General features: G+C 51.7%; 1 protein-coding gene across 8 annotated transcripts in view; it reads right to left on the bottom strand.

Annotated features, from left to right (window-relative positions):
* Positions 1-19,037, bottom strand: part of LOC142870624 (teneurin-4-like) — a 2,325,019-nt gene that overhangs the window by 88,743 nt on the left and 2,217,239 nt on the right. For 7 of the 8 annotated variants that reach the window (XM_076002347.1, XM_076002349.1, XM_076002350.1 and 4 more), the window contains 2 exons: positions 9,077-9,367; positions 3,657-4,763 (listed from right to left, as the gene is read on the bottom strand). In XM_076002347.1, the coding sequence (XP_075858462.1) occupies positions 4,438-4,763; positions 9,077-9,367 (617 nt within the window). In that variant the 3' untranslated portion in view covers positions 3,657-4,437. Of the gene's footprint in view, positions 1-3,656; positions 4,764-9,076; positions 9,368-19,037 lie in introns of those variants that run through there. The other variant, XM_076002352.1, reaches the window with a different exon arrangement.

Raw genomic sequence — 19,037 nt, forward strand, 5'->3', positions numbered from 1 at the left:
CATGGAAGGAAGGTGGCATGCTACGTATTGTTTTTATTATCACGGTAAAAGATACACAACATAAAATTTAATCCTTTTAATCATTTTTAGGTGTACAGTTCAGAGGCATTACTATATCCACATTGTTGTGCATCCCTTGTCCTACCTATCTCCAGAACTTTCTCATCCCAGATTGAAATCTGTCCCCCATTAAACAGTAACTCCCCATTACCTCCTCCCCAGCCCCTGGTAACCGCCGGCATGTTGTTTCTCCAGCGAGGAAACCGTGGCTCAGGGAGGCGAGTGCTTTGCACAAGGTCTCACGGTGGGGACACGGCACAACCAGGGCTGGCGCCGGGCTCCTCGCTGGACGCTGAAGCTAGTGTGCCCCCCACTCGCAGCACTGCCCGCCACACCTCTGCTGCAGTGCAGAGCCGCCAGGTGGTTACAGCTCCACCCCGCACCACCCATCTAGATTCCACAGTCTAGGATAGCGCCTGGCACGCTGAAGGGGCTGAGCATAGTTAGGGAACAAATCCCAGGATGAATCTACAACACAGACGCTGTGTCTCCCTGACACAGAGGTTGGGAATGGAGCTGCAGTTGCAGCCTCTGCTTTCTAAAAAGCATTTATTAGATGCCGACTGTGTTCCTGGCCTGCTGGCCTCTCTCAGCAGGAGAGGCCTGCGGGCTGGCTCTGCCTCGTGGCTCCAAGGAGGAAGATTTGTGTTTACATTACCCAGTCAATTCTGTATTTATTTTAGATATTAAGCAGTGACATAAAAGCTGCTGACATTAACCTTCAGGGGCAGAAATTGTCTTTAATGGACCCCATAAAAGTTATTATTGATGGCAGCCGCATGCAGCATCACCGTGACCTCAGCAGAAGCCTCCACCGCCATCAATACTGTTGACAATTACTATTGACTAATGCAAGGCCGGGTGTGGAGGCAGAGTCGATGCTCCTGTGGCTGGAGGTTGCTGGGGTGGTGCTTTACACTTTGCATTTATCTGCTGAGAATCTCTGAGCACTCAGTGGCACATTTTTGCTGGCCTCGATGGAGAGTCCAACATTCTCGCTGGCTCCAGTGGAGGCGGGCAAAGGGCTCAGACTAGAGAGAGGACTCAGACCACCAGAGGGGACCTGAGTTCAAATCCAGGCTTTGCCAACTGGATGACTCACCAGTTGACATAGCTCAGTTTGGAGCCTCAGTTTTCCCATCTGGCAAACGGGAATGCTACTGAGTCGTCATGAGGACTAAAGGCAATTGTACAGGTGCAGAGATGAGCCCACAGCACGAGGTTGCTGGCTTCCCTCTGTGCCTGAAAAGGGGCCACACTGTGCTGCACTGGGTAACGCGTCCAGTGGGGCTGAGCCCTGTTCTGATGGTGAGGTCTGAGTTCTTATCACAGGAAAAGGGAGAGAGCTGGGGCCAGGGGGATGGATGCAAGAGAGGACAGGAGGGACCAGAGCGAGAAGGAAGAACCAGAAAGGAACAGAGACTCTTGTGACAGAGCCTGGCTCCTGCTCAACTAGACATGCGGCCCTGTGCACACCTTCCTCTCTCTGTGCCTCGGTTTCCTCAGCTCGAAGGTGGGGAGATAGCAGTATGAATCAAGGGGATGTGAACCTAATGGGTGGATAAAAGCGAGCCATTCCTAAGATCACTGTCATCATTTACACTCAGAACTGTATAACAAAGCAGTTAATGTAACTCCCCAACTGGGAGCCAGTGCATGAGCTCTTAAGGCACCTGTGGGGTGTCTGGGTTTGGGGAGTCCGGGCCCCTGGAGGGGGTGCAGAGGCCAGGGGCCCTTTGTTAGAGTCACTTGCCCACCTCCTCTGCCTGCCCATCTCCCCTGAGCACAGTGAGGCCTCGTGTTCTGTGGCCAGTGTGGAAATGGATGATCGGAAAGAGAGGGTGGCAGGGCCCGGGGAGCTGGCAGCCATTCCCTGTCTCCATGAGCAAAGGCTGAAACCCTTCAGGCTAGCTGAACGCGCCATGATTGCCCAACAGAGGCTTAATCCGGCTGTAATTCAGCCCTCAGGGAATATACAATAATGTGGGCGGTGTATACCTCACTCTGTCATGACTTTATGGAAAATGATCATCTGTCACCGTGGCAAGAAGCCTTCAGAAGAACAAACAACCTAAGTATTTTGCTACAGAAGCAATTCACTATAATCAGGGCTATAAGAGTAAAGATTTTAGAGTCATACAGGCCTGAGTTCTAATCCCATCTCCTGGCTGTGCGACCCATGCAGGTTTCTTAACCTCTCTGAGCTACAGTTTATTTACTCTGTGCAATGGGGAAACAAAACTTTCTTCAGATAGTTGCAGGGGGAGTAAATGAGGTCACATAAGTTTGGTAACTTATCCATTAACATATACATTAACAACTTAAAGGCTCTGAGAAGTCCTGCAGTAAAGATATTGGTTCCAATTTGTTTAACCTGGTGTTTCCTACATTATTTAAACACAGAACACTCCCTCTTCCATCTAAGAACTATTAATATTTGCATAACATAGGAAATGCTAATTTCATTTAAACTACTATTTTATAGATGAGGAAACTGAGGTCCAGAGAAAGGATGCAGCTCACTCAATGCCACACCCCAGGCCACTGATGGACCTGGGGCTCCCTGGCCCCTGTGGTGTGGTGGCACAGACCCCATTTCCTCTGCGCCAGGCCTTGCACTGCCCTTCAATTTGCAGCCTGGTTGCGTGCATGGTGGGGTGGGAGGCGGGGCTGCAGGCTCAGCATGGGCCGTGGAGAGACGGTGGGCGAGGGAGTGTGGATGGTTCCCATGTAGAGAGGGAAACTCCTCAGGTGCTGAGGTCATGGCCCCCTCGGAAGGCTGGCTGGGGGCCAGGGGAGGGTGATACTGCCACGCCAGTGCCTAAGCCACAGCCACCCCTAGATAAGAGCACGGGCTCCCTAGGAAAACATCTGCGTCCTCTGGGAGGGGTGGCAGAATGGATGTCTGGAACTCTGCTGCACCTGACTCTTTAATGGATACATTTCCCCTCCTGACCCTGACCTTAGGTGGTTCTCCTGCCTGGTCCCCAATCTGGGAATCAATCCTGGTTTGCACAACTCAGCAGGAGCCTCGTTTTGAGAGACTAACCCATCCAAGCCCTCCTATCTGACCTGCTCCCTGTGCTGCCCCAGGGGATGCTGGGCCAGAGTCACTGGGACCCTGCGTGTGCAGATGGAGGCCAGCAGGGGGCACTGGCATCCAGCTCTGCCCGCTGGGAGTGCCAGCCACACTCCTCCCTGGGTTTCCCAGAAAAAAAAGACCAGGCGGTGGGGCTGTCCCTGGGCTCTGCCCCGCTCTGTCTTGTCTTCTCTTCTCCGAGCAGGCCCCTCCTCCGTGCTGACCTGGCTCAGCAAAGCTGCCCAGGGGCTGGCGGGGCAAAGGTGCCACAGGACAGAGAGTCCCCTGAGCAGCCGGGTGCCACGCAGGACTGCGCTGGACTCAGAGCCCCTCAGAGATCCATCTGCCAACACGGTCCCGAGAGTAAGGGGTGACATTCTGAAACGGGGCTCCCTTTCCTCCACTGTAAAAAGGAGACGCGTGAACTAGACGTCATCTTTGTCTCCCACAGCACCGCTCGGGCCTCGGGAGGAGGAGCCGCGGGGATGAGAGTGGGACGGGGCGACTGCAGCCACGAGATCACGCGGAAGCTGGCGCAAAGCCTCAAGTTCTAATTTTTTACATTTATTTACTTTTTATCTTTTCCACTTTCTATTTTATTTATAATTGTCAAATAATAGTTATATATTTATTGGGTGCAATGTGATGTTTTGATACATGTATACACCGTGGAACGAGTAAATCAAGCTAATTAGCATACCTATCACTTCACATACTTATTTTTTTGTGTTGGGAATATTTAAATCTACTCTTTTAACAATTTTGAAATATACATTATTAACATGCTGTGCAACAGCCCTCGAAAACTTATGCCTCCTAACTGAAACTTTGTACCCTTTTCAAAACCTACCATGGACCTCAAGTTTTTTTAAGTCATCGCCAAAGGACAGTTTTGTTTGGAGGCCATCCTCTGATCAATGTAAGATACCGGGGCCGGACAGCGTCCCTGGAAGTTGCCCGGGACTGCTGAGCACCTGGAGGCTAGAGATGGCACGGGCAGATTCAGGCAGGACTGGGGCCACTGATTCGATACAGGACAGCTGTGGGGATGTTTCCACCGTCCCGTGCTACTTCTGCTCACACACATGTAGGCACCTTGTAAGCAATGCCCTGGCCCCTTACCCGCCTCCATATACTGGAAGGAAAGAGCAGCAACCCAATCTCTGGCATGTCACTGACAGGTGGGGACACCATGTCACTGTGCAAGAAGCTCTGACTTTTGAGCACTGAGAACAAAGCAATTTTTCACCAACTTCACTGGAGGCCCCAAACCATGGAGCAGAAAATCAACACTGTAATTAAAACCCCGGCCCCGCAACCCAGGCACCCGGCACAGGCCAAGCCGGCCACTCACCGGTCTCAGTGTTCTCGTGCTCGGTGTCCGTGAGCGTGAGGTTGGAGTTGGCCCGGCTGGACAGGCAGGAGCTGCGCCCTGACCGTGTGCTCCGGCCCCACAGCCGCACGGGGTGCTCGGGGGACAGCACGGTGTCAGCCTCCATGTCGGCGTCAGAGCCGGCCCCCATGGAGTAGCCACAGTGGGGGAGGCCGATGTCAGTCCTGTACAGGGTCCCATGAGGGGGTGTCACTTCTTCCAGCCCCAGCTCCCGCAGGGTGAAGTTGGCGCCTGGGAGGAAACACAGGTGGGCTCGGTTAGGGTGCCGAGGAAAGGCATGCCCACCAGAAGCCCGGCCCCTTTCCCAGCATTCACCGTTGCTCTTTGAACTGGCCGTGGCCTTCCACAGCCATGCCTTTACCCAAGCCATTGCCTCTGCCTGCCGGGCTCTTTCTGCCCCCTCTTCACCAGCCGGCATCCTCCATATCCTTAAAGGCCCAACTCAAATGGCACCACCTGTGCGAAGTCTCCTGCAGTACCTACACCTGTGCAGAATCCATGGCTTCCTCCTGCAAGCCCCCTCCCAGGGCCCTGGGCCAGTTATACTGCACAGTAGAGCTGTTCCAGGGTCCGTCTCCTCTGCAGAAGATCACCTCGACGAGGGCAGGCGCCATGTCCTGGTTGTTCCTAAATCCCTGTGCCTACAGCAGAATCCAGAACTCAGAGGGGCTCATGTCTGCTAAATTGAATTGTGGCCTTTGGGTCCCGTCTTCCAGGGAGGACTTGTGAGCAAGTCCTGAGCAGAGCAGGAGCCCTGTTTAAGGCTCTCAACAGAGTGAGACCTAAACAGCTCCCCTAGGACCAGAAGATCCTTTCTGGCCGGGTTACAAAAGTCTGGAGCCTGGCAGGAAGAAGATGGTACCCCTGGTGGGGCCCTGGTGGGGGACAGGCAGTGGCTCAGGAAACCCTGGCGATGCCCAGGACTGAGGTTGGGGAAGACGTGGGTGAGGGGAGTTCACCCAGGGATTAATATTTGAGTGACAAGGTGAATGCTACCTTAAGGGGAAACCAGCCTCCCTGTCACTCCTGAATGTTAATTCAGTGTCTATTTAGGGACAGCTTCTCCCACATTTCTAATATTTCCAGGAGTGTCTCGGGGTTGGGGGGAAGAGGAAGTAGACAAAGGCACTGAGGGTCCCATCCCAATTACATTAATGATCTGGGGGACTGGGCTTATGCTCAGGCAGCACGCGCATTTAAACCAACCCCAGCTGGCCCTGCGCCTTGGCTAGACACAGCAGTGAGGAGGGCGGAGCCTGACTCCACAGCGCTCACAGCCGCGTGGGGGAACCACAGTCAAACACAGGGTTAAAGGTGAAAGGCCGAAGTGGAAAGCCCCATGGAGAGTGTTCTGGGAGCGCAGCGGCAGGTGAAATACCTGGGTGGGAGCTCAGAGGAGAGGTTTGAGGTGCAGGAGAGTGAACACGGAGAACAGAGTGAGAAGACAGAGGGGTGGAGGCCCAGGCTTTAAAGCAGGCGTCCTCAAACTACAGCCCATGGGCCACATGTAGGTGTTTTCCCGTTTGTTTTTTTACTTCAAAGTAAGATATGTGCAGTGTGCATAGGAATTTGTTCATAGTTTATTTTTAAACTATAGTCCGGCCCTCCAACGGTCTGAGGGACAGTGAACTGGCTCCCTGTTTAAAAAGTTTGAGGACCCCTGCTTTAAAGGCATCCTGAAATCAGGGCCATGGCCAAATAGGACAAGCCCACGAAGGACAGTGAGAAGTACTGCCCTACTGGGAGGTGGGGAGGAAGCCAGCAGAGATGGAAGCCTATTAATAATTGGTGTCTCACTCTTACCCCCTTGTGCTCCCGAGCGTCCTGGTCATTTCTGTATCCAACACCTATCACACCTGCTGCAGAGTGAGCCCTGAGAAAGTTAAACGCACACACCCTGCAGTGCTGCAGGCCATGGGTAAGGGGAGAGGGGAGAGGAGGCGGGAGACCAGTTGGACGCTGCTGAGCCAGGCCGTGGCAGTGGGAGGTGTGCCCCCAGACCGCCACCCGGCTGGCATATGCTGCACAGCTGTGTGTGAAGTTACAGTTGTGAAGTACTTCCATTCTGGTTGGTAAACAGCTGGCGCCCGAGCCACCTCTGCACCTCCCTCCACATCCAGTGCCTTCCGGCCTCTGCTCTGGCTCCAGCCCCTTTGCTACCCACCTCCTTTCCGTCTCCCCACAGTCCAGGTACTAAACAAACAGTTAATGTCAGCAGGCCTGGCATGGCAGGGGCCCCTGGGCTCTGCTCAGTGGCCAGGCAGACTGTTCCCATTGGTTAGGGGCTGGGCCAGACCAGATGGTAAACATTTTGCATATCACTCCTGTGCACTACGCTCCAATCGGCCCTCCTCTTTTTCCTCTTTCTAAGAAAAAGAAAACTCGGCATCAGAGCCTAAATCCTTCAGTCTGCTTCCTACCCTTCCCGCACATCACACTCCCTGGCGGCTCCCTGATCAACACGCCCCACTCCAGCCCTATCTGTGCTCTGCTGGGCCAGCCCTCTCGAGAGAGGCCACTCACATGTTATGAAGAATGACTGCTACATTAAGTGAAAAATCAAATTTAGTTGCAATAAACAGCCTGAGCTGCATTGATTTCCATATGGCTTGCCCTGCAGACTCTTTTAAGCAGCCAGGCTCACCGTCAATCTGAGTGAGCCGAGACATCTCGGGGCTGGAGAAATGCATGGTGAGGGCCAACGCCAAGGGCTCAGCAATCCTGTTGGACCAGCCCGCCCCTCTGATGTGTCCAGAAGATTTATTTCATCATATGTGAGAAGTCCGCATGTTTTGTTTGCCTTATGTCCTTTTGGCCTTTTTCCTGCAGACAGGGCACGGTTGACAACCCACCTTACTCAACAAGGATTTTTGAGGGATGCAGGGTGATAATTTGAGGGAGAGTATTTTGTAAACTGCTACGCACATGCCTGCCTGTGGGATGAGAATGGTTCTTACTTGCTACATGCAAAGATAAGAAGGGGCTCCTTGTTCTGAGACACGTGTGCTAGGTTAGCATCCAGGCCAAGCAGGGTTCGCTGAGCCTTGTCACACATAGGTAGGACAGAGCAGGAGGAGAGCTTTGAGACCATTCTTTCTCTTCCCCCAGTGAGACCCAGAGACAACAATAGTAGGCAGTGTTTCTGAAGCACCTGCTCGTACTGGGAACTGTCATCAAGTGCTGTCTTTGCAGTCTCCATGCCCTGCCTATTCAGGACTGTTATCCCTCTGCACAGATGAGGAAGCTGAGGGTAGTAAGAATGGCAGAGCCAGAATTCAAATCTAGATCTGTCTGATGCCAGAGTTTGAGCCTTAATCATAAGCTGGGACAGGGACTCCCCATTTTTCCTGCCTGAGAGGTAGCCCTGCTAACAGGTCAGCTTGCATGGGCACCTGTCCTGTGGGAGACAGTGGAAATGAAGAGGTCACAGGTGGGCTGTGTGTGAGCAGCTCCTTTTATCTTTGTGATCTGGGGCAAATGATTGAGCCTGGGGTGGTTGTAAGGATTAAGTAACATCCTCAAAATGTGTATAAATTACCTAGCCAGTATTCCGCTGACCCTGTGTGGAGAGGAGGGCAGGGAAGAATCAGGCATTGGCTGGGACCCACCAGGTGTTCAGAGGGCTCAAGCCCCTGTGAGCACAAAAGCAGGAATCCCTGAGGCAGCAGGGCAGGAAACAAACTCCATGGCAGGTACGGGGACGATGAGTAGTTCAGCGGGCTGGACTATGAGTGGCGGGGTGTTGAGAGGCAGGGGACACGGAGGCTAGGAAGGCAGGAAGGGATTGGGGGAAGCCCTGTGTGCTGGGTTAGGGAGCTCAGTTTAATGCACAGGCCCGAGCTTCTCTCTGGCTGCAGGGCAGAGAATGGCTCAAGGTGGGCAGCTCTGGGTGGATGGGGGTGGCTAATCCTCCAAGAGAGAGTATGGGGGTTGGAAGTAGAAACTGGCAGAGGGAGTGCAGAAGAGGGATAGATCTGAAAGGGATTTCGGGATAGGATGGATAGGCTTTGGTGACTAATGTATACCGGAAGTGAAGGAGAGGGAGTCAGAGGCCAGGATATCCTCCAAATGGCTGTTTTCAGGTCTAACCTCAAGAGTGTCTCCCTTCCAAGGTCTCATGGGGCTTGACACAAAGAGGCTGCTAAAATGTTTGTTGAATTAGTAACAAAAGTAAGAACTACCATTTACCCAGCACTTATTTGGTGTTATCATGTGACCTCTCTCTAAAGTCCTCACAATTCACTGCAGTAGGGAGACTTCTCACTCCAGTCTGTGTGACATGGCCCAGGGGGGAGCCTACCTCAACTCTAGGTAGTCGGACACTGGAGCTGAACTCCTAACCACCTCACCATGCCAGGGAAGTGGGTGAGCAAGAACAGAAATGAGCTAAGAACGAACTACAGGGCAGACTTTCAAAGGCGTAGGTGCCAAAACAGCAGACTTGGCGTTGACCAGGCGCCTCGCTCGCATTCCCGCCCACCTGCGCCCACCTGCGCCCACCTGCGCCCACCTGCGCCCAGGCCCCGCCCCGGCCCCGCCCTCACCTGCGCGGCAGAACTCCTCGGCCTCCTGCGGCACCATGTCCTTGACGCGGCTGCCGTAGGCCAGGCGCGCGTCCTGGTCGTAGGCCTTCAGGGTCTCGCTGGAGCTGTAGGACTTCTGCGGGGCTTTGCCCTCCTCGCTGTCGGCCGACGAGCTGGTGTAGCGGCGCTCGGCGGCGTCGCGGCGCCGCGTCAGCGAGCGGTACGGCTTCCGCTCCTTCACGTCCATGGCCTCGGGCGCGCGCTCCTCCACATCCACGAACAGGGTCCGCGCCGCGCTCAGGGCCGAGTGATCTGCAGCCGGGCAAGGCAAAGAAAGGGCGTGAGCTCCGGTCTCAGGAGGCAAAGCAATAGTCCCGCCCAGCCTGCATCTCGATTCACTCGTGGCCACGCGGACCCAGAATCTCAGGCTGGGAAGGCGAGGGCGCCGCTCTGCCATCACCCAGCGTGCACGGGGCAGAGGACCCCTGATCATGACTCCTGTCTCTTTCTGCTACTTAGCCTGTCCAACGTGAAGATGCCTCAGCCTCCCCCAGCGATGGGTGCCAAGGAAGCTGACAACACATGCAGAGGGCACTGGTACCTAGTACTGCCCCTGGATCAAAATCCACCTATGTTGTTCCCCTTACATTAAGGGCTCCTTAAGCATGTGTGAAATGAATGCCTGTGTTCAGGCACTGGGGTAAGCGATTTGTATATATTATCTTATTAAATCATCCTAAGATGGTATTCCTCTCACCAACCCTTTTTGGAAAGGAGCCAACGTATAAACAACCAACCCACACTCACCGCCACCAGATTATTGCATAATTAATTGCTTATTGTCCGTTCCTTTCCACTAGCATGTAAGCTCCCTGAGAGCAGAAGCCTTACCTGTTTTGCTCACCCTTGATCTATAGCACCTAGAGCAAGGGCTGGTGCATAGTAGACACCTAATAAACATTTGTTTAATTAGCCAGTTAACCAACCCCCATTTGACAGATGAGAAAACTGAAGTTTAGAACCTCTAACAAAGTCACGAAGGCAGCAAGTAACAAAGGTAGGATTGGAACCCAGATCTGTTTGGCTCTGAGCGTTTTCCATTACACTTCCCTGAAGCTCCTCCCTCCCATTCTTCCAGCTCCTCAGAGACTCTCTCACCTCCAGACTCATCCATCTCATCAGTGCCACCGCTGGCACCTGGGCAGCACCTGCCCTGTACATCTGGGTGTGGCTAGGGCGTCTGACTGATGGGCAGCTCATAATCGCCCTTTCTCCTCCTTTCCCCATCTTAACACTTTTGCCCGACACTGACACCCACCGGGAGTTTTGTGATAGTACCTTCTTTCTCCCTCCAAATGTCTTCCTTTAGCTCTGGGGTAGCAAGCACAACCCCCTACAGTGCCAGCACGTCAGAACACGAGGAAAGCAGAATATCCTCCACGGAGATATAGGAAATCTCTTATTTCTTTTGGAACATACAGGCTTCTCAGTTCTGGCTTTCCATGGCTCCACTTTTCAGAGCAAGGTGGGAACACAAAACATTCCCCTGCTTTGCTGTCCTGTTAGAGATAAATGGTGCCAGCATTGGGCCTCAGTGCCTGGGTGGAGCCCCTGGCAGCTGGGAGGAGGGGTCTGTCCTCAGGGCAGGGGTGCTCCCTGCCTGTGCAGCCTGTGTGCACTGTGCCAGTGCACGGGGTGAGGGGTCTTGTGAATTTTTAAGACAAGCTGGAAATTTAGATATGAAATGTATGATTTTAAAATGTTACCCATTGTATATGTTTTATTTCAAAAATTTCAATACTTGGAAGGCTAAACCAAACACATGGGTGGCTCAGATCTGGTCTGAGGCTAGTTCTGCCTTTGATCATGGACATCAGAGGCAGCTCTTTGGCTTGAAGATCCACATTTTTCAAAAAGTGCAAACATTTGTGATTTTTTTGGTGCCTCATTATAACTGCGAAGCATTTACGATAACTATTTTATCCCCATTTTATAGATGCAGCAGCAATGGCCCAGGGCTATATGGCCTCCTGCCAAAGGCCACACGGTGAGTTAGTGGCAAAGCTGTCACTACTACATAAACTGCCATGCGTTGGATTTGTACCTAGAGCCAATTAAGATGGATGAGTGACACTTTTTGGATCCCAATTCTGACAATATCCCTGGAAAGCAATGGTAGGGCAAGGGGCATGACCTAAGATACACAGATATCAAATCGTATCACTGGGGCCCAAACCCAGGGCTCCGAGCTTTGCCATCTTGCTGCTCAACCTCCCAACACCAGCTGGCAAGATAATGGTCCCCTGAGCATCTGAGAGGCAGGACCCCGAGGAAGAATGGTGACAGTACCTTCTACTCTAGGTTCTTTAACACTTTCTTGACTACAAATACATAACTAGAAAAACATCTTACATTGTGACCCAATACACACGTCGATGTATGTAAGTATGTGTGTTTATTTGTACGAAATGGAAATAAAAGCTTCACAAAAGTCATTGCACGATGAGCAATGCACTCTGATAGTTCCCACCTCCTTCTCTTTCCATTTTAAAAAGGCTGATTATAACTCTCTAAATTGATATCATGACCCAATACTGGCTTTTGACCCAAAGCACCATTCTGGTATAATTTAGATGAGGATTTATGGCAACTGCTGCCTCTGGCCCTTTACTTCCAACCCCTGAGGGACAATAATAATGGTGATACTAATAAGAGGATGCACTCAATAAAGGTTAGCTATTATTAATACTAGCCACTAATCATCATAATAATAGTTTTAACAATAATAGCCAATATACTGCTATTAGTAGCTAATACTTATTGAGTGCTTTTGCTGTTATTATCTATGATAACACTTTTATTCCTCACACCAATCCTGTGATATAGATATTATGATTATCTGCAAATTACAGATGCACAATTGTATGGTTAAGTGTGCTGCCCAAGGTTACACAGCTCCCGGGTGGTGGAGCCAGAACGGTGACCCAGGGGTTGAACTTGGCGCGTGGATGTAACTGGCAGATGGTGCTGCCTGTGCAGGCTGTGCCAGGGGGATTTTCCAAAGCCCAGGTCGTGCCAACGTCCTGCTGATGCCTTTCAGCAGCCCTGCCGAGGCTTTAGGATCCATTCTAGTTTCTTGATCAAAATGAAGGCTCTTGTGGATCTGGCCCATTTCATTTCCATCTTGTTGGGCCCCTTACACTTTCCTGGAAGTCACTTCTGTGTCCTCTCTGCCTTTGAGTACGCGGCGCCGTGGCTGCACGTGCAGGTGGCTGCATGGCCCACGTTCACGCCCGCCTCTCTCCTGGACTGCGGTTCCCGAGGGGGCTCACCTGGCTTCCGGCGCTCACAGAACGCCTTTTGAGTCGATGCATGAAAGTGAACGAATGAAATTGCTTGGCGGCTGCTTTATTCTTTCTTACCAATCTTCAGAAACATAAAATATTGGTGGTTTACTACCAGTTAAGTATGAAGTAAATCTAAGATGGAATTAGAGGCATCGCTTAGATGTATTCTTTTTAAATTTCAAAGGTGCCCTGGGCTTGAGGCATGTGTCCCCCACTGAGCAGCTGTGTGACCTTGGGCAAGTTACTTAACCTCTCCGTGCTTCAGTTTCCTCATCTGTTAAACCCCTCAGGGCTGTTCTGAGGATTAAATGGGTTAATATATGACCCTGGTACATATGGTCCCTGGTACATAATGAGTTCTCAGTATATGTTAGCTATTATCATCAGAAAATAAAAACACATTTTCCTTTTAAAAGGAACAATTTAGAAGGCTCCAGCTAGGTGTCGGTTATAATTGAAAGAGGAACATCCCCTCAGCAGCCTATGTTAATAAGGCTCAGAAACATTTTAGGCTGTGACATTGGTGGGTGACCGTTTCTTCTTACCAGCGTTTGCGTGTTGAGTGAAGACATTGGCTTCAAGGTGAAGGCTCAGTACTATAAATTATTAAGAACAGTCACCAAACTCATAGCTTCCCATCACAAAGCAGAGGCAGGGAGAACATTTGCCTGGTTTTCATTCCCTTTTGATTTTTTTTTTCTTAACATTTTAGGCTTAATATATTATTATGATTCAGTAAATATGTACTTTCTTTGAACAGATGGGAGGTCGGCCATGGTTCGCACTCACATTGGCATTTAACAGAGCAAGAGAGAAGAGGTTGAGCTGGAAGAGGAGTGACAGTGGAGAAAGACTCCCCTCGGAGCAGAGACCTCGAGGCCCTGGCAGGAGGATGGGAAGAATGCTGGGGAGGGGGCCCACCTCGGACCCTGCATCCCCCATTCATGGGACAGAAGCACGGGGCACATGTTTGCTCCCTCCTTACCCACCAACCTCTGGGATCCCCACTGCCCATAAAACCCAGGTGCATGACAGCCAAGGCTTCTCAAGACCTGACAGCCCCTAACTTTCCCTCTACTTCTTCTCACTGCTGCAGAACAGCCTGCTTCCCCTAGGCCACCCCCTCTATTGCAGTCCCACAGAGCCGCCTGCCATTTCTCAGACACCCTGCGCTCTGTGATGTTGCTGGATCTCTGTGTGCGTTGTTGGTGGGCTCAATGTATGGAGGCACCAGAAGGAAATGGGAGACAGGAAGGTGGGAGGTGAGAGGTCAGAGTGTGGCCTCCTGCCCTGTCTCTGCTCCGTAGTCCTCTGTCCATTCCACATCCCGCCAGGTGCCTCCATACTGGGCTCTGCTCACATTCTTCCCTGCTCTCACCTGTCCCTGCCCACACCTGTCCCTGCACACACCTGTCCCAGCCCATGCTGTGCTAGTTTCCTGCTGTTGCTAGACCCTGGGTATCTGTCTCATCATCATGGGTGACTCCCTGAGGCTGTTACACCTCTGTCTCTTCACGACAGTCTGCTCATCTAAACCATCTGGGGTGAATTCTGTTTCCTTTCAGCATCCTGACCAATGATACAACTTCACCCCTTATTATCAGGTTGATTTTCACAATCATCATCATCATCAAACTAGGAATAGCACAGCCACCACTTACTCAGGGTTTACTGTAAGCCAGGCATGGATCGAGTGCTTTAGTTAGATGATTTCATTTAGTTTTCACTTTTCCTACTGTGTTTCCCTGATAATAACACAGGGTCTTATATTTATTTTTCCTCAACAAGACACCCTAGGGCTTATTTTCAGGGGATGTGTTATTTTCCCCTCAAAGCCTCAGCTTGCAGCACACTCAGGCTGGCCGGAACCTGACAGGGGTAGCCGACCTTGTTGGTGGAGCTGCCCGAACATTTCCAGTCACCTCTGGGATAGTAGCTGTCATGATGGGGCAGATGATAAAGGCTGCTCATCTTCTTTACCGCTCTGCGACGAAATGCAAGGGTTGTGCAGATTCACTGTGTAGCCACGCCCATCACTAGGTCTTATTTTCAGGGTAGGGTTTATATTACGCAAATGCTTAGAAATCCTGATAGTGCTTATTTTATGGGTAGGTCTTATTTTGGGGGAAATACGGTACCTCTGTGACTTGGTCCCATTCTTCTGATGAAGAATCTGAGCCTTGGAGAAGTTAAATAGCTGGTTTAAAATCACACAGGAAGAGAATCAAGAGCTGGATGCGCCCAACTCCAAAGCTTCCTTCCCATAACCCTCTGCCGTGACAGTGACCGAACGAGCTCCAGGGTCAGTCCTGCCCTGGCCACCTGCTAGCTGTGTGGCCCGGGGCAAGCACCCTACCCCAAGACCCTGGGTTTGTTAGATGCTTTGTAACCAGTAACATACTTAAATAGGCATAAGGGATCGGAAAATTATTACTGTCAATGTCACTGTCATCATTATTATGTTGTTATTTATAAAGAACAAATTGCGTGCCTACTTTAAACAGATGGAATTAAACAGTCGAGTATGTTCTAGGAAGTAGCTCGAGTAGCACCTACAGGACAGAACCCGCAGCTCGGTCACCGCAGGCCTCAGCGGAGGCTCCAACTGTGGCTCCAGCCGAAGTTACCAACCAGGACAAAGAGCACGCGGCCTCCACATGAGAAGGATGCCGCTGACCACATCTGGGAGAGGTGTGAGACCCCAGCGAGGACGGGGCCGCCAGCCTGCCCCCGAGGTGGCGCGGCGTCCCGAAGCTCTCCTCCAAGTTTCCAACCCGGTTGGTTGATCAAGTTCAGGCAGCCAGTAAAAGACAGGCTGGGACCTGAACTCGCCACTCTCTGCCTCTGAAATTCACATGGTTTTTGTTTGTTTGTTTTTGTTTCCTTAATGTGGAGCTGGGCTCGGATGGGTATGGAAGGCGTGAGCAGGGGTGAGCATGAGGGGAGGCCGGGAGCCACCTGGCGGTGCTGGTGGTCAGGGGGGCCCTGCACGCAGGAAAAGAGCCTGTGACAGGGAAATAACCGCTGTGGGTCGAACGAACGCCTCCTCGCCTGCTGGGCACTGTGTATGCTATTTCTAGTCCCTACACAACTGTGCAACTTGCTTCCTATTTTGTCTTATTTCCTCTTATTTCACCAAGCAGATAATGAGCCCAAAGAAATTAAGTGACTAGCTCTAGATCACATGGCTTCCAAGTGTCAGGGGCTAGATTTGAACCAGAAGACAACGTTTAAACCTCAAGAAAGGTATGGAGCACCTAGTACTGTAGGCTAATTCGTTTGTTTTTGTTTGTTTGTTTCTGCTTCATTTATTTACTTATTAATTCATTTGTCAAATACTTGCTACGTCCATTTTCTGTCCCAGGTGCTGAAGAAGATGCAGGGAGGTAGCACAGCTTCCCTTCTGCCCCTCCTCCCACACCTCTCCCACCCCGCTGTGTCACGCCTTGTCTGAAGCATCGAGGGACAAGACACACGTGTTTCTGACTTGTAGAAGCTTCCATACAGTGAAGTCAGGGAGAGAGGAAGGGAAGGATACCACAGGGGGCCCAAGCCCAGGACAAGTTGGGCCAAAGGTGGAGAAACAATAAGCGATCAGTCCCCAGACAGAGTAACATTCAAACCAAGACCGAAGATTGTCAAGTACAAAGTAAGCCACGCCAGATGGTTTTGAAGTAAGCAGAGAAAAAAGCTACCTAGATCTGTGGCTTTCACATTTCTCTGACCTACAGTAAAAATATACTTATATCACAATCTAGGACGCACATACATCTACAAATTTCTAACTAAAAAATTTCACAAAGCTAGACTTAACCTTACTGCAAGGACTGAGTCTGATATTTTCTATTCTGCTTAACTAGGGTTATGAACAGGGCACCAACATACAGTTTGGAAAACACCGCTCTAGGTCACAGCATGGATGAATGAACCGGGAAGAGACAGAAGCCCAGTTAGTTATTCCTGGAGTTCAGACTTCAGGGAGGAAAAGATGTATAAGAGCCATCTTGTCCTTCTCTTAGGGTGCTTGTGAGAGGCTGGAAATAATCTTGAGAAATGAGGAGTAGCCTGGTAGAATACAGTCATTTCCATAAACAGTGATATAAGTGGACGGTAAAATGCAAAATGCATGCGGCAGAGAGAGCCTGCCCCGGGTAGACCCTGGGAGGGAGCGTGCCCTCCAGCTGGTTTTGGGGGCCCCCATACCTGGGGGGCCGGGAGGGGGGCTGGAGCTGGCCTGGAAGAATGGCAAGGGTGTGGGGTTTGGGGAGAGATGTGGGAAACAAAGCTTTTGGTGTTTGGGGAGAAAAACAAACCAGGGTCCTTCACGTGGGCTCCAGCAATGTTTATGAAGGGGCAGGGGCCCGAGCACGGGCAGGGGGTCTCTGCAGACAGTACAGCACAGCCAGGAACCTCTGCCCTGGCCAGAACCCGCAGGGAAATGGGGGCTGTTATCACCCCACGTTACCTTGCAACCTCAGACACAGCCAGAAACGAGCCAGGAAATTGACTGAATTCCTACTGGACTAAAGTTTTATAAGTTTTTCCTAACATAAGCACAGGGTGATATTTTTAGTTCTTTGTGTGTCAAAAAAAGCCCATAAATATTTCAGAGCTAAAATGTGTTCCACAAAATATAAGTCCTGGGTAGTGTCTGTGTGTCTATATAAAATCATCATGAATTTTCCTTTCCTTTTGTCCTTCAAAGTTGGGTCTTGTAAGTCCTTTGTTTTAAACAGGGTGGGAGGCTGGGTGGCGGCGGCACCTATTCTTGTGCCGAGTACTGTGTCGGGCTAAGTGCAAACCAAAGACGGAGCCATTGTCATCCCTACTGCACAGATTTGGAAACCGAGGCTCAGAGTAGCAAAGTGACGCCCAAGTTCACACAATACACCAGGCCTGGAATTGGGGAGATCTAGCTCCTGGGTCTGAGCTTTCTGGTGTAGCCCCCAGAGCACATCTCTCTGGCCCTGTCACTTTGGGGGGAATCCCTTGCCTTCTGAAATAGTGAGATAGTGGTTATGATAATGGTGGCTAAGGGCTAAGTCTTTACATGCATTACCTGGTTTAATCCTCACCACATCCTACGCCATCCCCCTTTTACAGACGAAGAAGCCAGGACTGAGAGAGGTTAAGTTCCTTGCAAGACAGGGCCGAGCCAGGGTCCAAAACAGGGTCTGGGCCACCTCAAGGCTCAAGCTTTTAGTTATAACCTACATCACTTTCCATGTACGTCATCCTTTATTCTAATTGGTATAAATGTTCTGTTCTTTCACTTTTTCAAAAAATGGTATTAATTCTTCTGATGAACCGAGGTGGCACCTGGGCTGGGCCCCTGGGAGAAGTGCTTGGACAGAGGCTTCTCCACGCGTGCCCCGCGCTGAAAGAGCACAGTCAGGACGGGGGAGAGGGCTTTCCTGGGGACACGGTGGAGTGTGGCTGCTTGCCCAGCCTGGCTGTGGGGACATCCCTAACCAGCGGCTGGCAGGCAGGTGACAGATGGCGCCGCTGTCTACAGGAGCCATCTTGCCCTTCTGTTAGAGGGCTTGCCAGAGGCCAGGCGTCGAGGGGTGGGCGGCTGCCGTGTGGGCCCTCTTCTCCGACTGCAAGCTTCCCGGCTGGGAGGGCTCCCACCAGAGCTGCCTGACCCCTCCAGGGCTGCGTGCCTGCAGAGCCCGGGACACAGGGGCCCTCCACCAACAGGAAGCACTACGATGGCTGCCTTCCAGAGTCCTCCGTCTGCATCCTTACTTCCCCCCAAAGCCACTGACCAGCCCATGATTCCCCTTTACAAAGGGTGGCGTCTTAGAGTCAGGAAATGTCGGGTAAGGACTGAAAGCGTCAAAGGTCAGCTGACTCATGCCCCATCATGTACTGGAACACTCCTTGGTCTCATCCCCACCAAGTGGTCACACCAGCTCCAAAGTTGGTGACTTCACTAACCCTGCGGACAGCTCTGGCCGCCGGACTGTGCCTCCTTTCAACTTCCTCCCACAGGCTCAGCTCTCCTCCTGAGGGTCTCCGGAAATAAGTCCGACGTCTTTGCCCCAGCAATAGCCCCTCCAGACTGAAGCTGGAGCTGGTCTGTGAGTCTGGGAGTCTTCTCATAAGATTGAACATCTCGATTCCTGTGGTTTCCAAACCCTCACCTTCCTGGTGGCCTCTCCTCTGGGTTTGTCCACCCCTGGTTCCTCCTTCCCACCTAACACGGCTTTATAAGATCCCGGGCTAGATGTGGGGACAAGGAGGTACAGCAGCTGCAGTCTCGGTCTGCAAGGAGCTGTCAGAAGGACAGACACGTCTGCAGCTGATTGCCGCACAAAGCACGCAAAAGAGCAATGGACGCAGACACTCTGGAGGCAGAGTGGGGTGACACTACTTTGTGTGGGGGCAGGCAGCAGAGGCTGCCAGAAGGAGGTGACACCTGAGCTGGGTCTGGAAGTCTGAGCAGGAGTTGTCAGGGGACAGGGAAAGGAAGACACTCCTTTCGGTGCCGGCTTCTCCTGTTTTGTGTTGACGAGGATCCACTGGGAACCTCTTGGTGCAGCCCGAGTGTCCCCAACACACCCTTTCTCCCTGCCCTGACGCCACGTTCCCTCAGGGCAGCGCACCACACGGGGCTCTCTCAGAAGCCACAC

Source organism: Microcebus murinus, chromosome 4 (assembly GCF_040939455.1).
Source record: "Microcebus murinus isolate Inina chromosome 4, M.murinus_Inina_mat1.0, whole genome shotgun sequence".
Classification (NCBI taxonomy): Eukaryota; Metazoa; Chordata; class Mammalia; order Primates; family Cheirogaleidae; genus Microcebus; species Microcebus murinus.